Source organism: Zootoca vivipara, chromosome Z (assembly GCF_963506605.1).
Source record: "Zootoca vivipara chromosome Z, rZooViv1.1, whole genome shotgun sequence".
Taxonomy (NCBI): Eukaryota; Metazoa; Chordata; class Lepidosauria; order Squamata; family Lacertidae; genus Zootoca; species Zootoca vivipara.
In genome coordinates this window covers 8,493,560-8,515,855 of record NC_083294.1, presented here as the reverse complement: position 1 = coordinate 8,515,855, position 22,296 = coordinate 8,493,560, and the positions used below count along the sequence as shown (strand labels likewise).

Genomic DNA, 22,296 nt, shown 5'->3' with positions numbered 1-22,296 from the left:
GTGAAGCTTGTTGACAGTGGAATTTGCTACCAAGGAGTGTGGTGGAGTCTCCTTCTTTGGAGGTCTTTAAGCAGAGGCTTGACAGGCATATGTCAAGAATGCTTTGATGGTGTTTCCTGCTTGGCAGGGGGTTGGACTGGATGGCCCTTGTGGTCTCTTCCAACTCTATGATTCTATTATCATCATTATCATCATCATCATCATCATCATCAAAGTTTATAGTATAAAGAAACCTCCAGCTCTGAATAGCTGGAATGTAGTCTACTGTAGAAAGGGAAGAGGCACATACATTGTCCTGCCCACTTTTGCCCTTCATCCTTCCCATCCACGGGCATATGGCCCCTGGAAGGTAGCTCACAAGTGAATTTGGCCCTCAGCTCAGACTGAAAAAAGCCCCCACCCTCAATGCACAGGATATTGTCTAGACAGGGACCCATGGTGTGACTCAGTACTAAGGTGCCCTCAACCCCCCCCCCATAGAAGCTTTTTGGGGGTCACAAAAGACTGGGTGAGCTAGGATGGCAGACTTGACTTCTGTTAACTTAATTTTGTGGTTTTCTGAAGCTGTGCAGGGGTGATGACGGAGAGATTCAGCAGCTATTTTTTGCACTGGTCTTGAGTTAGAATGGGCTGGGCTTCTGCCCCCCAAGCCCTGTCCTGACGGTGCTGCTGCTTGCGGCGGGGATAGACTGATGTCACTGAAGTCCAACTCCCACCAGTGCCAACCAGCATGGCTAGTAGTAAAGGATGATGGGAGCTGTGGATTGCCCCACATGTATAAGAAGCAACCCTGAGCATTCTGACATCTTCATTGCAGGAGACACAACTTTTTCTATATTCAGCTGAGCTAGAATGAATCAAATATACCAAAAGTCCAAGCGCATTCCTCCTTGTTGATGGTTGACTGAGGTTACAATCCTGTGCATTCTTACCTGAGAGTAAGCCCTACTGAGCATAAAACAACTTCTTGTAGACATGTATAGCATTGCTCTATCTGGCTTATGGCTTCCCACCAATCTTGCATGGTAGGTGGGTGACTGGCCCATAGTGACTAGGTGAGTTTTATTGGGTGAGGATTTGAACCCAGGTCTCCCTAACTCTTATCCAGTGCTCTTAGCCATAACTCTTATCCAGTGCTCTTAGCCATGACCCCAGAGGTAGCCAATGTGGTGCTGGCCAGATGTTGCTGAAGTGCAACTCACCCTTGACCATTGACTGCGCTTGACTGGGCTGGGAGTCTGGAAACATCTGGCAGACACCAGTACACCACTAGCTAAAAGGTAAAGGGACCCTGGCCGTTAGGTCCAGTCGTGGACGACTGTGGGGTTGTGGCGTTCATCTCGCTTTATTGGCCGAGGGAGCTGGCGTACAGCTTCCGGGTCATGTGGGCAGCATGACTAAGCCACTTCTGGCAAACCAGAGCAGCACATGGAAATGCCGTTTACCTTCCCGCCAGAGTGGTACCTATTTATCTACTTGCACTTTGATGTGCTTTCGAACTGCTAGGTGGGCAGGAGCTGGAATCGAGCAACGGGAGCCCACCCTGTCGTGGGGATTCGAACCACCGACCTTCTGATTGGCAAGCCCTAGGCTCTGTGGTTTAGACCACAATGCCACTAGCTACTCCTGCACTATTCAACACATGAATTGCCCATGGAGGCACAGTGACTTCCTGTGCCCTTTGCGTGGGTGCGCATAATGTGTGAAATGTATGTAGCATTGACACCTGGAAATCGGAACATATGGTGGACTTTGATAAGCAGGCTAGGCTTGGGTGATGTGTGGCCAGGTGGTGGTTGGGGAAGGTGTAGAGCAGGGGTAGGCAACCTAAGGCCCATGGGCCACAAGTGCCCCACAGGGGTCTTTTAACTGGCCCATGAGTCACCTCTGAACCAAGCGGCCTGCTCGGTGACTCCCTGCGTGCTGTGCTAAACTGGCATAGCACAGCACGGGGACTCGCTTTCGCTGTGCCGAACATCGCGTCTGCGCAGACACAGACGCCCGAAATTGTGGGCGGGTGCTCATGCGTGCGCGCAGTCCGGCCCGCTGAGGGATCTTCGCTTGAGTGAACTGGCCCAGGTGAGGTAAACCTTGCCGACCCCTGGTGTAGAGCAGAGCTTTCCAAACTTTTCATGTTGGTGGCGCACTTTGTAAGATATGCATCCTTTTGCGACACAGTAATTCAGTTTTACTAGCAAACCAGAGGTTAAACTAACTGCTTTCCAGCCCTGGAAGGGAGTGTGGGGAACATTTGCGTGACACACGTACACACTGCAGCCTGGCACTTTAATATGTCGCGACACACAGTTTGGAAAGCTCTGGCATAGAGGAACCTGGATAGATCAGATGCCTACTTTGGGAGTGGATTTGGAAATAGATTTCCTTCAACTCAGCGGATCTTCAAGGTAGTAAATGAAGCTTCCAGTTTTCTTGTGTTCAGCCTCTCCCAATGAGATATAATGCCATGATATTCATCAGCAGGTAGGGAAACTTCTATCAGCCTGAGGTCCGCATTCCTCTCTTAGGCAATGTTCCAAGGGTTGTATGACAATGGCGGGCACAACCAGAACCCAAAAGTAAATGGAACAATGGCTTGTACAGTAGGCTATAGTACACCAAAACCAAGATCAAGTTCAGTCTATAATTTTTATTGTGATGACCCACGCTTTAGCAGCAGGTCCCAGGGCAGGTTAGAATCATTTAAAATTCAGTACTGTACAGTCATACTTCACGTTGCGTCCGCTTCAGGTTGTATCTTTTCAGCTTGCGAACGCAGCAAACCCAGAAGTGTTTACTTCCATGTTATCGTGCTTTGCGCATGCACAGAAGCGCTGCTCTGGTTGTGAACTTTTCGGGGTGCAAATGGTACCCTGGAATGGATCATGTCCGCAACCAGAGGTACCACTGTATTAAAAACACATAGCTGCCAAGTTATCCCTTTTTTAAAAGGGATTTTCCCTTATGCTGAATAGGCTTCCTCGCGAGAAAAGGGAAAACTTGGCAGCAATGAAAACAGTGGAATCAGACTGCAGTCACAGGAATGGGGTGAGCCTTGAAGTCACATTGTTCAGGTGTGTCTGCATATACGCACAACCCTCCATTCTTCAGTCAGGCAGAAGCACTCAAGGAGGACACAAAGTGGGAGTGGAAAGGGGTGTGGTCTGGGAAGAGGGGTGTGGCTTGCAGAGAAGGAGTGGCTTAGGAAGAGACCCGAGGGCCACATCTGGCCCTCCGGTCCTGAGATTTCCCCCTTCCTGATATGTGTAGTGCAATTCTTGAGCGCTCAAAGTGATTTTCTTAAATCTCCAGTTATTCTCACAGTAACCCTCTCTGGTAGGCTGATGATATTAACCACATATTGCAGCTTGTGTAGGTTGGCCTTGAATTGTTATTATGTTATTATTATTTATTAAGTTTATATACCGCCCGTGGCGCTGTGGTTAAACCACTGAGCCTAGGGCTTGCTGATCAGAAGGTCGGCGGTTCGAATCCCTGTGACGGGGTAAGCTCCCATTGCTTGGTCCCAGCTCCTGCCAACCTAGCAGTTCGAAAGCACGTCAAAATGCAAGTAGATAAATAGATAAACCGCTACAGCGGGAAGGTAAACGGCGTTTCCATGGGCTGCTCTGGTTTGCCAGAAGGGGCTTTGTCATGCTGGCCACATGACCTGGAAGCTATACGCCGGCTCCCTCGGCCAATAATGCGAGATGAGTGAGCAACCCCAGAGTCGGTCACGACTGGACCTTATGGTCTGGGGTCCCTTTACCTTTACCTATACCCGCGCTACACAAGATAAAATCACAATATAAAAACGCAAAATGCATAATCAAAACAAGGCAGCTCAGTTAAGTCCCTCGCATACCCTTCTCCATCCTTCATCCAGACAAGGAAGAGACATGATCAGAATTCAAGGAGGACATATTCCAGCCAGGCAAAACAACTGGAAAAAGGGGGTGCAGGTGAGGCATGTGACCTAGGGAAAGTTCTGAGGGCCAGATAGAGAGGTATGGAGGGCCACAATGATATTCTGGGTCTCTCTGTTCCTTATCCCTAATGGTTCCTGGGTCTGAAAAGGTTGACTACGACTGTCCTGCAGGATACATTCTTGGTTGTATCATTGTAGGATAGGATGTTGTTCAGAGCTTAGGGTGCACACCTCCACTTCCTTATTTTTAGGTGTGTTTTGGGGTCACCCCAGGTTTAATAGCATAGAACTAACAAACAGGCTTTGACTGAAGACCATTCTTCTGCATTGCACATGGGACAGCTCCTCAATCATGGAGGTGTATTGGCTATGGGATAGTTAGGTCATATAAGCATCAGCTTCTTATCAAGCCTCTGCACTTTTAAAAGTTTATTCTTGTTATTTCTGAAATACATGCAATAGACAAACATAGACAACAGCAATCATATTATGGCTGATCCCTAAATGGGGATGCATAGAGAAAACAGCAGTCTTGAAAGGTATCAGACATTTATATTCATTTCTTAAAGAATTCAGTCCAGTTATAGTGGAGAGCGTGCTTTGTTTTGAACTTTTGTCGGAATCTGGAATGGGGAGCTAATAAGCCACTTAGACCATGTGAAAAATGAACTATTTTGTTGTGTCTGGCATGCTCTGGTCCATGGGGTCACGAAGAGTCGGACACGACTAAACAACTAAACAACAACAACGAAGCCGTCAGTGTCTGTATCTTGGGTTAAGAACATAAAAATAGCCCTGATGGATCAGGTCAAAGGCCCACTTAGTTCAGCCACCTGTTCTCACAATGGCCAACCAGACGCTCCAATGGGAAGCCTGCAAGCCAGACCTGAGGGAAAAAAGCAGCTTGTGATTCCCTGCAACTAGCATTTAGAAGCATATACCATATTTACCAGGGGACACGGGTGGCACTGTGGTCTAAACCACTGAGCCTCTTGGGCTTGCTGATCAGAAGGTCGGCAGTTCGAATCCCCATGACGGGATGAGCTCCCATTGCTCGGTCCCAGCTCCTGCCCACCTAGCAGTTCGAAAGCACACCAAAAAGTGCAAGTAGATAAATAGGTACTGCTCCAGTGGGAAGGTAAATGCCATTTCCGTGTGCTGCTCTGATTTCGATGTGACATTGCGCCAGAAGCGGCTTAGTCATGCTGGCCACATGACCCAGAAAAACTGTCTGCGGACAAATGCCAGCTCCCTCAGCCTGTAAAGCGAGACGAGCGCCGCAACCCCAGAGTCATCTGCGACTGGACTTAACTGTCAGGGGTCCTTTACCTTTACCTTTAAGTTGATCGTAGAATCATAGAGTTGGAAGAGACCACAAGGGCCATCCAGTCCAACCCCCTGCCAAGCAGGAAACACCATCAAAGCAATCTTGACATATGGCCTCCGCTTAAAGACCTCCAAAGAAGGAGACTCCACCACACTCCGCGGCAGCAAATTCGAACCGCCAACCCCCGCGACGGGAGCTCACCCGTCGCGGGGATTCGAACCGCCAACCTTCTGATCGGCAAGCCCTAGGCTCAGTGGCTTAGACCACAGCGCCACCCGCATAACATGCTGAACCTAAGTTAGTTGCCTATAAATTTCAGTAGCTCTTCCTTAGGTAGGACTAACTGGGACTGGGAGTAGGCATGGGATAAGAACTAGGGATGACATGGGACACGTAAAGGAATGAAAACTGCCATGTTGGAATGGGCTCATCAGCTGGCAAATCAATTTTAAAAAAGTTTTGATCAGCTAAAATGCACTCCCAGATAATCAGAAATGTTTTTTTTTTAAAAAAAAAAAACTACCCCGAACAATTAAGATGAATGTGGGAAACTTTTTATTTATTATTTAAATTCGTGTGCTACATTCCCTATAAACATGCTCAAAGTGGCTGACAACTGAGCAATAAAAATGTGAATCAATTGTTACAATAACAGTCAAATACTAAATCATTTTGAAACATAATTCGATAATCCAACAAACAACTCAATTTGATTTATATGACCATTATGAGGACAATTAGGAAAAAAATACTGTTCTGTAACAGTCAGCTGGTGGCTTGCTTAATTTTTACATTGCTCTTGTGTATTTTAATCGTTGTTAGCTATATTTTTTAAAAAATGAAATAGCAGTATACTGCAATGAGGGTGAAAGAGGAGAGTGCAAAATATGCTCTGAAGCTCAACATCAAAAAAACCAAGATCATGGCCACTGGTCCCATCACCTCCTGGCAAATAGAAGGGAAAGAAATGGAGACAGTCAGAGATTTTACTTTCTTGGGCTCCTTGGGAAACTCTTGGCCGTCCAGATGTTGTTGGACTACAACTCCCATCATTCCTGGAGATGCTGAGGCCAAGGAGTCCAGCAACATCTGCAGGAAAGCAATGACAAACCTAGACAGCATCTTAAAAAGCAGAGACATCACCTTGCCTACAAAGGTCCGTATAGTTAAAGCTATGGTTTTCCCAGTAGTGATGTATGGAAGTGAGAGCTGGACCATAAAGAAGGCTGATTGCCAAAGAATTGATGCTTTTGAATTATGGTGCTGGAGGAGACTCTTGAGAGTCCCATGGACTGCAAGAAGATCAAACCTATCCATTCTTAAGGAAATCAGCCCTGAGTGCTCACTGGAAGGACAGATCGTGAAGCTGAGGCTCCAATACTTTGGCCACCTCATGAGAAGAGAAGAATCCTTGGAAAAGACCCTGATGTTGGAAAAGATTGAGGGCGCTAGGAGAAGGGGGCGACAGAGGACGAGATGGTTGGACAGTGTTCTCGAAGCTACGAACATGAGTTTGACCAAACTGCGGGAGTTAGTGCAAGACAGGAGTGCCTGGCGTGCTCTGGTCCATGGCGTCACGAAGAGTCGGACACGACTAAACGACTAAACAACAACAACAACATGCTCTGTGGTTTGCATGCTGTGATGTGCCTCTTCCCAACCTCTGTTAAATGTGCCTGCAGCAGCGTTACCGGGGTGGGTTGGGGTGGCGGCACTACATACACCAGTTTAGCAAGCCACACTCTGAAGCACCTCCAGGTCTTTTAAAGGTGAGGTGGGTAGTGGAGCTTGGGCCAAGCCAAGCCAGCAATGGGGGAATAGGTAAGGAAGTGGGCAAGGTGTAAAGGGAGCAAGGTTTGGCCAGGGGGGTGGGTGAAGAGCAAAGGGATTAAAGGGATAGGGCATAGCCGGGGGGGGGGGGGCAGAGAGGGGCAGCTCCCCCCAAAAGCAATAAAAATCAATAAAAATACAAACTGAGGTTCTACCCCCTCTAACAAAAGGCCTGTCCCCCCACCCAAAAGAATCCTGGCTATGTTCAAGGGAAGTGATGCAAGCAGATCTGTTAGCCCCTAGCAAAAATAAAATAAAATTAAGCATTCATAAAATAAACATGGAACCATATCAATTAATGACAAAATTAATTGACTATTGTGAATTGAAAGAGCTTCAGGCGGCGAGCCCTGTCTTAGAGGCTTTATTCCCTGAGAATGCCACTTCCGAACACAAGGCTTGTTGTGAGACCTACAGGCAATGCAGGGGAGTGAGGGGTGCTATCTGAGGAGGGGCACTCTCTTGGCACAGAATGTCTCTTTTAAGAGGATGCAGGCTGTGACACATAAATAGAACCCCACACAGCAGAGTCTCTTCCAAGAAGAGACATTCCATCTTCCTTTAAAAAGGTAAAGGACCCCTGACAGTTAAGTCCAGTCGCGGACGACTCTGGGGTTGTGGCGCTCATCTCGCTTTACAGGCTGAGGGAGCAGATGTTTGTCCGCAATTTTTCCGGGTCATGTGGCCAGCATGACTAAGCAGCTTCTGGCGAACCAGAGCAGTGCACAGAAACGCCGTTTACCTTCCTGCCGGAGCAGTAATTATTAATCTACTTGCACTTTGATGTGCTTTTGAACTGCTAAGTTGGCAGGAGGAGGGACCGAGCAACGGGAGCTCACTCCGTCGCTGAGATTCGAACCGCCAACCTTCCGATCAGCAAGCCCTAGGCTCTGTGGTTTAGAGTCTAGACCACAGCGCCATCCGCGTTCCATTCGTTCCATTCCCTCTTCCTTTAGCAGAGAGGAAACCTCTTCTAATATGATACCTGCACTCACATGTGCAACACCAGAGCATGGGTGACTGGTGACATATGAAAAGAGGCATCATATTCTCTCTCTCTCTCCCCCCCCCCCCACCCTGTTAGTTAACAACACTGTGTCTTGACCCACAACTTAAACAAGTGCTGCTATGTGTCCATCTTTTACAAACAAAGAATGGTCTCCTCACTTTGGACCGTTTGTAGTTTTTGACAGGCAAAACGGGATACAGGATTAATCAATGAAACAGTTAATCAACTAAAACAGAGTTGTATTCCAACTAAGTTCTACTCAGAGTGGACCCATTGAAGTTAATGAATATGACAAACTTAGGTCCATAATTTTCAGTGGCTTGACTCTGAGTGGAGCTTAATTGAGTATGATCCTCAGTGATTAATCAAGGTTTCTCAAATCAGCCAACAGGTTCAATACTAATAACTGAGGCTACAAAACCAGTGCTCCAACCCACCGACTGTGATTCTAACTTTGCACAGGGTTGTTCAAGATTGGAGGCAGCTTGGGAGCATTCTCAGTTGGCACCCCTTGCTTCTTGCAAGATAAGGGGACCCACAGAAGTTGTTCTGCCCATGCAACGGGTCAGGGCAGCACTGCATTTGAGATCAAGCTGAGAATTCAGCAATCTTGAGAAACTCACTGCTCAAGTTTCCGGCCCTCGTGGAGGAAATGTGTGAGCTGTCACTGCTGAAATCACCAACACTCGTGGGAGGGGTGGTCATAGCTCCTCCCTATAATTAGCAGAAGTTAGCTAATGAGTACTTGTTGTAAAAGTGCATTTTACCTGACACAGGATTTTAGATGAACATGCTGCAGGTGAGTGTGTGTGTGTGTGTGTTACTTGCAACACCAAGTTCCATGATCAGTGCGAGATTCCAGGGGTTGCAGAGTCGTTTGCCAGGGTCTGTGTTCCCTTTTGGAGAATGAGGTGCAATAGAGACTGATGTCTTTATGACGTATGGTTTTATTTACACATACAGTATATACAACCTGCACCTAGATGGAGGGATTTCTGAGCATTCATGTGCTGTGAGGGTCTGGCTGCTTCTCCCATAAGTGCAGCATTCACTTCCAAGGGCAGCAAAAAGCCTTCCTCTATATCTCATTGTTTGAGCCTGTCATCCCCAACTCACTTGGAGTTCTGCCTCTCCTTCTCCTTCTCGCTGTTAAGTGACTCCCAGGACCTCCCTTCAGCATATATCATTAAAAATTGGAACATTAAACCTGGCTTTTGCCTCCGCCTACTAGCACCCAGCAAAGAAGGGGCCCAACTCCCCCTTGCCTGGCTGTTGCCCTCTGTTGGTTTCCTGAATGGGCTAATCTCCTGCCAACCTAGCAGTTCGAAAGCACGTCAAAGTGCAAGCAGATAAATAGGCACCGCTCCAGTGGGAAGGTAAACGGTGTTTCCGTGCGCTGCTCTGGTTCGCCAGAAGCGGCTTAGTCATGCTGGCCACATGATCTGGAAGCTGTCTGTGGACAAACGCCGGCTCCCTCAGCCCATAGAGCAAGATAAGTGTGCAACCCCAGAGTCGTCTGCAACTGGACTTAACTGTCGGGGGTACCTTTACCTTTAATCATGGCCCATTCAGATACCTCTAGGAGCTGGGTTGACTCATTAGCATAAATCCAGGGGGGTTCCCTGCTCGACAAAGTTTAATCAAACTTTGATTAATTCTAATTTTTACTAAATCACAAACACATTTAGGGAGATCTAGTCCCCCCAAAACCTCATAATATCATATATGAACGCTGCTCCCTCTGCTTGTAAATTGTTGCAGTTGTCTTTGTAAAGGCGGGAATATAGCAAAATCAAAAGAGTGGTCCCTCTTCTTATCTGCCTCATCTTCCTACCTATTCCCGCATGAAGGGCTAAAGGGCATTGACTGGGGCTGACATCAGCACTTTCTCTTCAAAAAGCAGGATTGTAGCCAATGTTTGCCATGAGCAGGCCCATTAAAATTAATAGACATGACTATTAAGGATCAATTAAATTAAATGGTGGTAGACAGGGCTTTTTCTCAGCTGGAACTCAGTTGCAGCACCTCTCAGGTGGGCGCCATTGCCATTCTAAGAGAACAAGGGAGGGGTTCCTTGTGAGTTCCAGCACCTTGTTCTCTAGAAAAATAGCACTGGTTGTAGACCACTCAGAAAGATCTGTGAAGTTTGAGCTGGTGAACGAAACTACAGCTTACTGTGATGAATTGCTCATTTTGTAAAATAAAGTAATGTTGCTTTGGGAAAACACCTTTCATATTGCCAGTTAGATACCTGAATCTGGTCCTTGGGAGGTGGGGGTGGTACACACATAGGAATATCCTTAAAACAACCCCTATGGGTCAGGAACCCAAGAAGATGGCCATGAATAACCTGTAACCCCTGGTTATGAAACAGACAAATGCTTCTTTCCCCATTTCCCAGGTGGGAAGGATGAGGAGGCATGCTCTTCCCCCAAGCCTGCAGAGTGATTCAGACTGCTGAGTAGCACCTCCTGGTGTCCAGTCTCATGATCAACTCAATGCATTGGATTCTACTGAGGAAGGCAGGATATGACCCTGATGATTCAACACAGGTGATCCTCTAGCGTTTGGTGAGATATGGCCACCGTTGGGAGGCAGAAAGGACTGTTATTAAAGGTAAAGGGACCCCTGACCATTAGGGCCAGTCATGACTGACTCTGGGGTTGCGGCGCTCATCTCGCGTTATTGGCCGAGGGAGCCTGCGTACAGCTTCCAGGTCATGTGGCCAGCATGACTAAGCCACTTCTGGTGAACCAGAGCAGCACACGGAAATGCCGCTCATCTTCCCGCTTGGAGCGGTACCTATTTATCTACTTGCACTTTGATGTGCTTTCGAACTGCTAGGTGGGCAGGAGCTGGGACTGAGCAATGGGAGCTCACCCTGTCGCAGGGATTCAAACCGCCGACCTTCTGATCAGCAAGCCCTAAGCTCAGTGGTTTTACCCACAACGCCACCTGTTTCCCTGATTGTTGTTGTTTAGTCGTTTAGTCGGAACAGTTGGGGCTTTTTTAGTCCGTATAAAAAGGTAGTAAGGAGACAATACAGAGGTGCATAAAACTGGACAAAGTTACACCCCCCCCACCTTTTTCATTGTATTAGAACCTGCAGTAATCCAATGAAGCTGAATATTGGAAGATACAGGGCAAGCAATAGGAAATACCTAGCACAACACAGAATTATAAACTGGAAATTTGCTGCCACAGAATGTAGGTGATGTAATGCGCACCTTTTTTGGCCAAAATATGTCGTGAAAATTAGGGTATGCATTAGATTTGAGGACGCATTTACATTTGCCAGCAAATACTTTTTTGGTTTCAAGGCTTTGAAAACTGAGGTGCGCATTAGATTCAATGGTGCATTAGATTTGTGTAAATACAGTACAGTACAGTGGACCCTCCGGATACAAACTTAATTTGTTCCGGGGGTCCGTTCACACCCCGAAAATAACATAAATAGAGGCGCACTTCTGTGCACACACGCAGCACAAATGAGCACTTCTGCGCATGTACGTGGCGCAGTTGTGCACATGTGTGTAGTGAAACCCAGAAGTATACACTTCCAGGTTTGCCGTGGCCGTAACTCAAAGACTCCATACCCCCCATTCCCAAAGCTCATTTTCCCCTTCAACATCCAGCTAGATCACCAGTGTTCAAGAAGGATACTGACAAGCTGGAACGTGTCCAGAAGAGGGCAACCAAAATGGTCAAAGGCCTGGAAACGATGCCTTATGAGGAACGGCTTAGGGAGCTGGGTATGTTTAGCCTGGAGAAGAGAAGGTTAAGGGGTGATATGGTAGCCATGTTCAAATATATGAAAGGATGTCATATAGAGGAGGGTGAAAGGTTGTTTTCTGCTGCTCCACAGAAGCGGACACGGAGCAATGGATTCAAGCTTCAAGAAAGAAGATTCCACCTAAACATTAGGAAGAACTTCCTGACAGTAAGAGCTGTTCAGCAGTGGAATTTGCTGCCAAGGAGTGTGCTGGAGTCTCCTTCTTTGGAGGTCTTTAAGCGGAGGCTTGACAGCCATATGCCAGAAATCCTTTGATGGTGTTTTCTGCTTGGCAGGGGGTTGGACTGGATGGCCCTTGTGGTCTCTTCCAACTCTAGGATTCTATGATTCTAAGAGTTCTGAGGGATACAGAGAGAGGCCTGGAAGACGACATCCAGCCCCTAGCCCTGAGCTTCCCCACTGCCGCTCAGTACTGTTTTGTAAAGATGTTACAAGAGACATTGCACATATTTTTGTAACTCAAGAAAATCTTTAATAAAAAAATTACTGTGCTACCTTTTCACTGATCATCAGAAAGCTCTGACACAGCTGTTTCTTTTGGACCTGTGCGTTTATTTTCACACTTTGTTCCCAGCCGCCTTAATTGTGGTGTCCGTTTACATTCCAACGGTTTGTGATGCTCCTCTTGGATGTGTTGTCATCAAGTGCAATCTTCAGGGGCCAGCCATAGACCTGATGTGCACATCGGCAAGTTTTTGCTTTGTGTGTTCAGTCAGATGATTATCAACTACTTTAATCACCTGACGTGCAGAGGTGACTAAGGAGGAGAGGCATGTAACCGTGCACTTGACAAATAGCCTTGGAGGCTAAAGATTGATCCGGTCCTGCATTCCTGGACTCCCCCCTGCTTTGTTTGTGTTTTGTAAGGCAAACCTGCTTTGGCACCATTCCTGATCACTGCTGATATAAAAAAAAGATTCCTGGAATCATAAAATCAAAGGCTGTGAAAATGTCATCTCAGCAGAAAGGGAAGCACGCTGGTTGTGTCTTTTAAACAGGCACGCCTGAGTGTTGTAGAACAGCGGTGGGGAACCTCTGGCCTAGAAGCTGAATGCAGCCCTCAAGGCCACGTCCCTTACCAGCCTTGCCCCACCCACTTTTACTTCTGGCCCCTCCCATCACTGGATTGCAGCCCCCAGTCTATAAAAGTATTCCATCCCTGTTGGGTTGAGAGTTTTAGGATTTCATAGTAGATTCTGTTCCACCTTAAACAGGAACAGGCTTGGAAGAGGATGTTGAATGTATCACATGATGTATATTTCCCTTGGTTGTACTATTGTAATGTTAGTTCTCTTGCCCAGAAATTGGAATGGCTAATCGCCGAGGGGATGGCAGAACTGGCTGGTGTTCTGACCCAGGCAGCAGAAAGGCAGCAGCGTGTTCCGATTGCAGCTGCAGGATGCTGAAAACTTTGAGCAAAGAGTAGAGAAGGTAAGGGACTTTGATCTGCGCAGCCTGAAGTTTTACTGCCCACCAGAAAGGAATGATTATCCTAAGTTTATGTCCGGGACAATTTATTTATGTTGGTGCATGCAATTCGGCTCGCGAGATGTGGGAATCATTGAAGCTAGCTCTTGGAGGGGGAGGAAGCTGTGATGGTGATTCCCAAATGATTGCTGGAGTGCTGGGGCACCCGGTTGCAAACCACAGGAAGAGCTGGCTGTCTCCAGTGAATGCAAGAGCTGAGGGCGCCACTTGGGAATTACAGCAGGAGCTGGCTGTAGCGTTAGAGCTGGAACAAGTGGCTGCACAGAATGCTTCAATGGAAATGGCTGAGGGCGCCAGTTGCAAATCTCAGGGGGAGATGACGACATTATCCCATACAGCCGTGCAGTCCCGTGGGAACGAAGGTCAGTCTTCAAAGTCTTTTCAGAAGCTGAGACATAAACATAAACACAAGCCTGCAGGTGCAGCTGTGTCAGGGAGGAGGGGCAAGGAGATGCCCACAAAAGTGAAGCTTGTTGACAGTGGAATTTGCTACCAAGGAGTGTGGTGGAGTCTCCTTCTTTGGAGGTCTTTAAGCAGAGGCTTGACAGGCATATGTCAAGAATGCTTTGATGGTCTTTCCTGCTTGGCAGGGGGTTGGACTGGATGGCCCTTGTGGTCTCTTCCAACTCTATGATTCTATGATCTACCTACACATGCAATTAAGCAAACAGAGACTGACCAATATTCAAAGCACAGCACAGAATTCTGTTTCTATAGAACTAATGGGTCAATTTTGGCAAGGAAAATGGATAAAAATCTTAAAGGCCTATGCGGAGAAGTGGAAGAAAATCCATCTAAAGCATCCTTTCTTTGTCAAGATTTGCTGTGTTTTTAATTAGCTAAGATTCATTAGGTTCATTGTCTCTGGCAACATTTTATAGAAAGATCACGACATACAAATTGAAAAGCTTGGTTTACATTTAATTAAATAAAAATATTTGTAAAGGGTTAGAAGGTTAGCTCCTCCAATGACATTCTTTTCTTGTACTTTTCTTTCTGCACTCTCAAAAGCTTCGTTTTATTTTCCCACATTTAACAAGTCCTGCAATTAAGACTTGGCTTTCAATAACAATTATAAGATAGAAATTATAAAATGTCAATTATAAAATGTCATTTGACAGAGATATAGCAGTCATGTCTGTAAGCATTAAAGTCAAAAGTATGCACCCTTTGGTCCAAAATACAGCAGAAAACCATACATCTGGCTATGATACTGCCCAAAAGCAACAACAACAACAAAAGCTAGAAGAATTATTCCAGTTGCATTAATATGCTCACTTTACAGGGGAGATGGTTCAGTGTATCTCAATATTTTTCTTTCATTCTATAATTAAATAAAGAGAGGTCTTTGCTTCAAATTACACCAATGTAATCTGCAAGATTTTCGTGTAGGGGTTTGTGTTTACAACACATTCGTTTTTCTGTAGCTTCCGGAACTGCATCTTTTTCTTACGTTTTGCTCCCATGAAATCCTCCCCCCCCCCCTGCGGCTAAGTGGTTCCAACCTTTTCTTCTTGAAGGAATCCCCTTGAAAGAATGACCCGACATATTAGCTGGAACAAGGTGGATTTCCCTGGAAACCCACACAGGGCACAATTATTACTCCACGGCGGGTGGGAGGAGATGATGCAGGAAGACTGCAGCCTAAGCCTTCAGGCTAAATCTTTCCCGAGCCGGGACGTCTATTGCTTTACCGGCGCCAGTTAGGTGTGAGGACTACCTGCCTGCCAGGGCCGTCTTAAGCTTCAGTGGCACCATGGTGCATGGATCCCTCGGCGGGCGCCCCCCCCACGCACCCACGGGGGTCCCCCCACCCTCTGCGCCCGGAGGATGCCTTCGCGGCCCGCCCAGTAGCCCCGAAAGCCCTGACTCACTCAACCACCCCCTGCGGCGTCCTGAAAGGAAGAAGGCACGCAGCCTGGCCGGCCTGGCGTTTGTGTCAGAGAGCTGCCTTTGGGGACGGAGGGGTGGCTGCTTCTTGCCGGGAAGGCAGCGCTTTCCTATTTTTGTGTGCGTGCGCACGTTTTCTTTGGCTTCATTGCCAAACTAAGAGGTTCCATGCATTTCCAAGCGCCCCATCCCCAGCGACTCTTTTAAAATTTTATTTTACTGGTGGTCTCTTGGGATGTGTGGGTGGGACTGGAGCAGCAACACGTGCTTCAAGCCCAGGGTGGCAGCGCAGTTGGGGGGGGGTGGGGGTTTCAGTTTAGCCCACAGCCCCCAAGCAGCCCCCTGCCTTTCACCTTCCGAGGGAGGTCGCTTCTGTCTCTGGCGAGGTTCTTTTTCTTTGGCACCCGAACCCACCACCTGCCTGGGCGCGGGCTCTTGCCCCCATGTCCTCGGAGACGTGGTGGCTGTGTTGCGGGCTGCCGCTCGCTCGCTCCTCCCTCCGGATCGCGCCGGGCCCAGGGAGAGTGGCGCGCTCAAGGCAGGCGCCCGAGGGACCTTTTATCAGTCCCTTCCAGGTGAAATCTACATTTGCTGCTCCACCCCACCTTTGCCCCTAGCCATAGCTGCCAAGTTTTCCCTTTTCTCGCGAGGAAGCCTATTCAGCATAATGGAATTTCCCTTTAAAAAAGGGAGAACTTGGCAGCTATGCCCTAGCTCCCTTTGGAAGGGAGGTCTCCCACTTGGGCGCTGGTGGGGGAATCTCCGGAGGGGCTGCCTTGGCTTTTCCCTCCTGCCAGAAATCTGCCTTGGAGAGAGGGATCCCTGAAAATGGAAGGGGTCCAATTCGCCACCCACCCCTCCTTCCTGGAAGCTGGCCTCTCCTTCCCCCATGACCCAGGCCAGCTGCTGCTAGGGGCTCCTGAAGCGCTGCTGCATTACACCAAGCCAGGCTATTGGTCCAGTTGGAGAGCAAAGGGCAGGAAGTTCCTCTCTCCTTCCTCTCAGGAGATTCCACTATGGAAATTCTTTCAGGATTTGTATATAATTTACATATGGATAGCCTTTCTATTACTTTTTTGTTTTGTTTAGGTGATGTCAGAGGGAGTTACAAGCTGAGACACAATGCATGCACCTTCCCAGTCTAGGCTGCTTCAAGGGCAAAGACCATAGCTGCCAAGGTATCCCTTTTTTTAAGGGATTTTCCCTTATGCTGAATAGGCTTCCTCACCAGAAAAGGGGAAACTTGGCAGCTATGGCAAAGACCCATTATCAGGATAGACAATGCAGGCCAAGGATTGCCAGTATTACAAGCGAGGTGTGTGAGATTGCCATATCTCCAACACTGTGTGAGAGAGAAAGGGATCATTTTTTATAGCAATGCTGTAATTTTGTCTGTAACATTTTGTGAGCTGATATTGTAGTGTGAATTCCAAAACAGCTGTGCAAAACCCACAAAGAAACTCACAGGTTAATGGTGGCGTGAGCTTTCCTGGTCCACAACCCGCAGCATTCGCCTGCTGTTTACAAAGGTTTAGGCCACTATACATTTATTATGGCCCCCAGGTAATTTGTTGTCTTTGCTTCAAAAGATGAATGTTTCTGAATACTTTGACAGTCACAAATGACGTAAACAGCACTTCTCTTTTACTTGTTCCACACAGGAGAGACTGATACACAAGTCTAAGCACATCTTGCTTGAAACAGAAAAATACAGAAACGTGAAGGGGAAATTGAGAGGTAAGCCCTTTCACTATGCAGTGAGACATTTCACTACGGTTAAAATGTATCAAAATCCCCACTCCCCCTCTCCATTTCACCCATAGCTGTCAAGTTTTCCCTTTTCTCGCAAAGAAGCCTATTCAGCATAAGGGAATTTCCCTTTAAAAAGGGAGAACTTGACAGTTATGATTTCACCAGATTTCCAGTATTACCTCTATATAAATTCTCATGTCTAAGGGATTAGGAAGATTGCTACTGAAATTAAAGGGTTCCTGTAGTCCATTATCACGATTAATTGAATTTGTTAGTTCCGGGTTTCAAACTTTTTTCGGAAGTCGAACGTGTTCCAATTTTGGCTTATCCCCAGCAGTGACTGCCATAGCTTCCTTCCTTTCCCTTCCCTCTGCTGGGAAGCGCCTCTTTCCTTGGTCCAAAGTGGAGTGTAAGTGACTCCGGAGTAGGGAGACTTGGAAGTTGGTGATTCTCCCCCATCGAGCAGAGAGGCGGTGTTTGGGGGGATACTATGCTGGGCAGGTGGACCTTCCCGCCCCCTCGCCTTCCCTCCCTCCCCACTTCCAAGCCTGACTCCAAGCGAGGTTCAGGCGAGGCAGCATGGGCGGCGCATTCCCAGGCTCCAGCCCACCCGTTTCAGCTTCCAGCTAGGAGCGCAGTTGAGAGCAGCCGCCTCCTCCTCTCGGCACTCGCCGTGCCAGGGATGCACAGCCGCTTTGTCATGCTGCCCAAAGTGGAGACAGAAGCACTAGGACTCGCATGGGCGAATGGGGAGTGTGGGCAGATGCCGGAAAACATGCGCGGGGGGGGGGGGAAGAGTGCTGGTGGGGGGGGGAAGAGAACTTTTGCCTCCTTTTCCTCCCCCCCCCCCACTTAAACTCCCCTCTCCTAAAATTTTTGGAAATTTTGAAGCTCGGAAAAAGGTTTTTTCTGCAGATCTTTGTACAGCCCTATCAGAATGTAGGGATAGTTGTCCAAGTCCAAGTATTGCACACCTATGTTGTTCAGCTACTTCTCCGACTCAGTCAAGGGAGGGGACCCCGCCTTCTCTCCAAGCAGAGTTGTCCTAGTTTCTGAGTTTCCCCATAGTGGTTCCTGCTCCAGTTGGGCCTCAGGGACCTCACTTTCTAAGGTTGCCTGTTTCAGCTCATTTGCCAGATCCACTCCCTCCCCTCCTCTGTTGGCTTCTATATCCTTCCCGTACCAGGTGCGGTCAACAGACCACTCGTGAGAATGCAGGATCTCCATGTTTCTTGTAGCATTTGCTTTTGGTTAGAAATAATATAAGATTTTGGCCTGCTCTTTCTTGGGGGGGGGGAGGTTTCTGCAGCTTGTGTAAGAGAAATTCCCAGTTCTTTATAACTCTGTTTTGTGAGTACCATCCCCGGACTAGATTTGGGTTAATTTGTCCCATTTGAGGGCTTTGTTTGAAGGAAACTTGGAGCGTTGTAATTAGCCTCAAATAGTCTTAGATAACCTCAAAGAGTTTTGGATGGCTTCAGCGGGATTTCAAAGGGGCTTTAGAAGAGCCTCAAAGGAAGGGAGGATATTTTAAAATGCCGTCCGGCGACTTCCAGAGTCCTCCTCTGGTTGGGATATAACCTTGTTTTGTGGGAGTATGTCTTTTTCCGCATAATTTTTATTTTTAAAAGCTCCTACTCACTCTGCTGAGGCTCACAGGAGACTTGCTTCAGGCGCTATCTTGCTCCTCCGGCTCCTCCAAATGAGTAGTTTTCAACTCCAGAGTAGATACAGTAATTGATAATTGATCATTAAAAGTTGATGATGCATTACTATTATCTGACATTATTTCATTTCCTTAAAAAATGGAACATATAAGAGGAAAGAGTGTATGAGATGTTAAAATAAGAGAAGGCACCAAAGTCACTTGATGTGTGTTATATTTCTTTGTTCTCTTCTTTAAAGGATTTCCTTTCCCCCTACTCGGAAGCAAGCAATAGAGAAGACAGAGCAATCTGTAATTTCTTTAGGAACCGCGAATAAACAATTCATATATGTGGAATGTACAATGTGATTCAGTAAGTGAACACCCTTAGTTCACATCAATGAACTGAAACAATGGAGAAACCATTTAAAGGTATGGATTGTGGAAAGGACTTCAGTGGAATGCTAAGAATCCATCAGCGAACTCACACAGGGGCAAGACCTTTTAAATGCATGGAGTGTGGAAAGAGCTTCAGTCAGAGTAGACACCTTAAAAAGCATCAACGAACTCACACAGGGCAGAAACCATTTAAGTGCATAGAGTGTGGAAAGAGCTTCAGTGATAGCGGAACGCTAAGAATCCATCAGCGAACTCACACAGGGGAGAAACCATTTAAATGTATGGAGTGTGGAAAGAGCTTCAGTCAGAGTGGAAACCTTAAAAAGCATCAACGAACTCACACAGGGGAGAAACCATTTAAATGTATGGAGTGTGGAAAGAGCTTCAGTCAGAGTGGACACCTTAAAAACCATCAACGAACTCACACAGGGGAGAAACCATTTAAATGCATGGAGTGTGGAAAGAGCTTCAGTGAGAGTGGAACACTAAGAATCCATCAGCGAACTCACACAGGGGCAAGACCGTTTAAATGTATGGAGTGTGGAAAGAGCTTCAGTGAGAGTGGATGCCTTAAAAAGCATCAACGAACTCACACAGGGCAGAAACCATTTAAGTGCATAGAGTGTGGAAAGAGCTTCAGTGATAGCAGAACGCTAAGAATCCATCAGCGAACTCACACAGGGGAGAAACCATTTAAATGTATGGAGTGTGGAAAGAGCTTCAGTGATAGCGGAACGCTAAGAATCCATCAGCGAACTCACACAGGGGAGAAACCATTTAAATGCATGGAGTGTGGAAAGAGCTTCAGTCATAGTGGAGCGCTAAGAATCCATCGGCGAACTCACACAGGGGAGAAACCATTTGAATGTATGGAGTGTGGAAAGAACTTCAGTCATAGAGGAGCGCTAAGAATCCATCAGCGAACTCACACAGGGGAGAAACCATTTAAATGTATGGAGTGTGGAAAGAGCTTCAGTGATAGCAAAACGCTAAGAATCCATCGGCGAACTCACACAGGGGAGAAACCATTTGAATGTATGGAGTGTGGAAAGAGCTTCAGTCAGAGTGGACACCTTAAAAACCATCAACGAACTCACACAGGGGAGAAACCATTTAAATGTATGGAGTGTGGAAAGAGCTTCAAAGACAGTGGAATGCTTAGAAGACATAACCTAAGTCATACAGGAGAGAAACCTTATAAATGTTTTGAGTGTGGAAAATGCTTCAGTCAGAGTGGAGGCTTTAATGTACATCTACAAACTCACACGAGGGAGAAACCGTAGAAGACATCAGCAAACTCACACGGGAAAAACAATTTAAATGTATGTTTGTAATCATTTATGTAAACACTGCCAACAGTACCTTTTTGCCTGTGTTAAGAAAAGATGAAAATTCTACACCAATATTCCTCCGCCGTGCAACAAAGGCAGGCGCTGCTCTTCCACTCATAGCTCAATGGGCCCCTGTGGTCCAAAACAAACCTGAAGTGTTCCCCCTAAATCAGATGTTTCCTGGGCGATTGGGCAAAAGGAGCCCCTGGAAGTGGGGAGGGGGGCATTGGAAAGGAGAGGAGGGGTGACAGTGCACATTCTGCCCACATCTTTTTTTTATACTTTATTGTTTAATACAAAACATAACATATATACAAGTACAGCATAAATTTTCTTCTCATTGAATCACATACAAAAATAAAAAATAATATGCAAAACAAATTATATAATTCAAAATAAATACTTCTTCGCAATGTGAAGAGTATGCCATCCTTGTATTTTGTCCTATTTCCTCCCTCTTAGATACTTCCCGTCCTTTTAACAATACAATAGCAGATTCTTTATTTTCCACAGGCCTGCATTATGAATTTCCTCCTTTCTTTTCTTGGTTTTTCCTGATCTCACTTTTGTGTTTTCAAACGTTATTCTATATCTGCTAGTATAGAATTGTTAGGATAATACTTTTAAAAATATTTTTTGTAAACACTCCATTCTTTGGATACATTTTGTGTTGATGATCCCCTTACTGAGTCAGTAAGTTTAGCCAGTTGTACATATTCTAGCATGAGCCTTTGCCACTCCATTACAGTGGGTAAGTTCTCACTCTTCCACTTTCTTGCCACTAATGCCCTGGCCGCCCGCATCTATAAATTGCAATACAGTGGTACCTCTGTATGCTACCGCCTCGGGGAGCAACCGCTTCGGTTTCCGACCACCACGGACCTGGAAGTGTTTACAACCAGGTTCCGCAGCGCCCGGATGTGCAGAAGAGATCTGCGCAGCGCATGCGTGCGCAGAGCGCTCTATTGGCACTTCGTGCATGCGCAGAAGCATGAATCAGGGAGCAAGCAACTTGGGGAGCAGCTGGCTCCCCAGAACCAATTGTGGTCGCAAACCGAGGTACCACTGTACAGGGAATTGGAAAAGTGAACAAGGGAGGTGGGTGGCAGGGGAGGACAAAAATAAGATGCTGAATGGGGGAAGGTGGTGGTGAGAGGGAGGAGGGGAAGAAAAGAACAAAGGGACTTCTCCACACACACACACCCTCTGCTGGGGCCCATTGGCAGGGACCTGGATGCCCACAGTCCAGCTGCCAAGTAAGGAACCCAGAACTGCAGGATTGCACCATTTCCTTTAAAGAATCACACACGTTTCTTTTTATCCTTGAAGGCACAACAGCAACAATTTATTTGAACCCAGCCACTTATGAATACATAATAAAACTTTAAACTTTAAACAGCTTCCCTATGCAGGGCTGCCTTCTGATGTCTTCTAAACGTATAATAATAATAATAATAATAATAATAATAATAATAATAATAATCTCTCTCTCTCTCTCTCTGTGTGTGTGTGTGTGTGTGTGTGTGTGTGTGTGTGTGTGTGTATAAATGTAAACTGGCCATGTCCGTTGGTATCCACAATTCACCAAAACCGCTTGACTGATTGCGTTCAAATTTTGACACAATGCCGCATGTAAATATGAGAGCAAGCCATACTGTTTCTAAAGACATGTCACACCTGGGCCGGGTAAAAGCCCCAAAAGCACGTGTTCCAGAACTCACAAATCAGACAAAAGTGCATGCTGGGAAAAGAACCAGGTTGGAAACCAGCGCCCTCTAGCGGCGGCTACACTGCTACTGCACCTATAAAACCTTCCCTCTCAACAGCACCTCGGCTCCCGTTTACATACTAGGCCGAAGCCTTTAAAGGCTAGGCTGAATAGAGGTACTGAGTCACCTGGGTGGGGG

General features: G+C 46.8%; 2 protein-coding genes across 2 annotated transcripts in view; both read left to right on the top strand.

Annotated features, from left to right (window-relative positions):
* LOC132591503 (oocyte zinc finger protein XlCOF6-like) overlaps positions 1 to 22,296 on the top strand; it is a 126,183-nt gene that overhangs the window by 40,351 nt on the left and 63,536 nt on the right. Inside the window, exon 3 of the mRNA XM_060270279.1 lies at positions 13,186 to 13,315. The gene's annotated coding sequence lies outside the window, so the exon portion shown is untranslated. The remainder of the gene's footprint in view (positions 1 to 13,185; positions 13,316 to 22,296) is intronic.
* On the top strand, positions 16,673 to 21,850 carry LOC132591502 (zinc finger protein 418-like). Its single transcript, XM_060270278.1, has 2 exons — positions 16,673 to 16,999; positions 18,920 to 21,850. Exon 2 carries the CDS (start codon positions 19,073 to 19,075, stop codon positions 20,339 to 20,341), a length of 1,269 nt encoding a protein of 422 aa, XP_060126261.1. The 5' UTR covers positions 16,673 to 16,999; positions 18,920 to 19,072; the 3' UTR covers positions 20,342 to 21,850.